This window comes from Octopus bimaculoides, chromosome 27, assembly GCF_001194135.2.
Source record: "Octopus bimaculoides isolate UCB-OBI-ISO-001 chromosome 27, ASM119413v2, whole genome shotgun sequence".
NCBI lineage: Eukaryota > Metazoa > Mollusca > Cephalopoda > Octopoda > Octopodidae > Octopus > Octopus bimaculoides.
Window position 1 is genome coordinate 17,323,763 of NC_069007.1, and position 1,441 is coordinate 17,325,203.

Sequence of the window (1,441 nt, forward strand, 5' to 3'; positions counted from 1 at the left end):
ACAACAAAACTACAAAGGATTCCGCGGTACACGTGTTTCAAGCTCTACATGTGTATAATATAATATAACATAATATAATATGTGTATAATCTACAATGTAAAGCTATCTTCAGCCGCAAAAATTATCTCTCTCCCTGGAAATTATACCATCTCAACGTTGAAGTAAGAAGAAATGTGTGATGTAAGAGGTGACGATCCTTTCGGTATTTTGTATAGTACTATATCTGGTATAATTCTCCACCCGGACATAATCTCTCCGGTCCTTCGAAAACCTTCCAACGATTCCGCGGAATCCTTTGTAGTTTTGTTGTTTCTTTTTTCTTTTGGATTTACAATTTATTCCTTCACCGCAACCACTAGCTGGAATACACAGGTGCTTACAATTGTCAAGTATTACCTCTAATTTTCAATTTACCTATATATATAATATATAGTTTTAGAGAAAAGAACTAAAGTTAATTATTATTATCTTTATCTTGTGATTTTTACTTTGTATTATATTATACTTATTTATTGTGCTTTTACTAATTAATTTTTCTATATGTGACAGTGGATTTTCATCGATGAGTTCATGAACCTTGGTTCTTTTCCCTAAAACTATATATTTATATATATTTTATACTGTGAAACTTAATTTAATTTTAGTTTTTGATCAATTGAATTTAATTGAGTTTTTACCTGTAAATTTGGATTTTTATCCCTAATATTATTATTATTATTATTATTATATATATATATATAAATATATAATATATTTCATTAGGCTTGGTGTCTACCTGGTAAGGAGGATAATGAAGGCAGGATCTGACTCCCGTTTTGATATTGTCAAAAGAAGGCCATTAAAATTCTTAATATACTGGACAGTACAAGGTAAATGACTATTTCTTCAGAGTTTAAGATTTTTCAGCAAGGTACCTACCCAACCTTGCTACAAGTAAAAAAAAAAATCAAATTGAAGAAATGGATGATGGTATTGGTCTGAGAAAAACTTTCTCTCTCTGAAGTGGACATTTCAAAACATGAAATATTGTTTTACCTCATAGGTAATGTAAAAAGTGCATTGCTAACACAGCAGAACATGATATTGACTTATAAAAACATTTAATATACTTCATAGTATATTACAGTTGCATAAAGAAACATCATGTAACTACAAGTCATGTTTTGATTTATCTCCAACAGGTGTCTGGATTCTGTTTACTTTGATGCCAACTTTAATTCTGAATTATAAAACTGTTGACAAACCTATTGGATATCAAGATTATGCTGGCTGGACACTATGGGCAATTGGATTTTTGTTTGAATCCATCGCAGATTACCAGAAATCTAAATTTCGAGCAAAACCATCAAACAAGGTACACATTACTTTTGTTCTCTCTATCTTCAGCAGATAATATGTATTTATATATATATATATATATATATATATATATATATATAT

The 1,441-nt window shown here is 29.2% G+C and overlaps 1 protein-coding gene across 1 annotated transcript in view; it reads left to right on the forward strand.

Annotated features, from left to right (window-relative positions):
• Positions 1–1,441, forward strand: part of LOC106875624 (uncharacterized) — an 8,712-nt gene that overhangs the window by 5,795 nt on the left and 1,476 nt on the right. The window contains exons 3-4 of the mRNA XM_014923853.2: positions 764–870; positions 1,183–1,355. Of these exons, the coding sequence (XP_014779339.1) occupies positions 764–870; positions 1,183–1,355 (280 nt within the window). The remainder of the gene's footprint in view (positions 1–763; positions 871–1,182; positions 1,356–1,441) is intronic.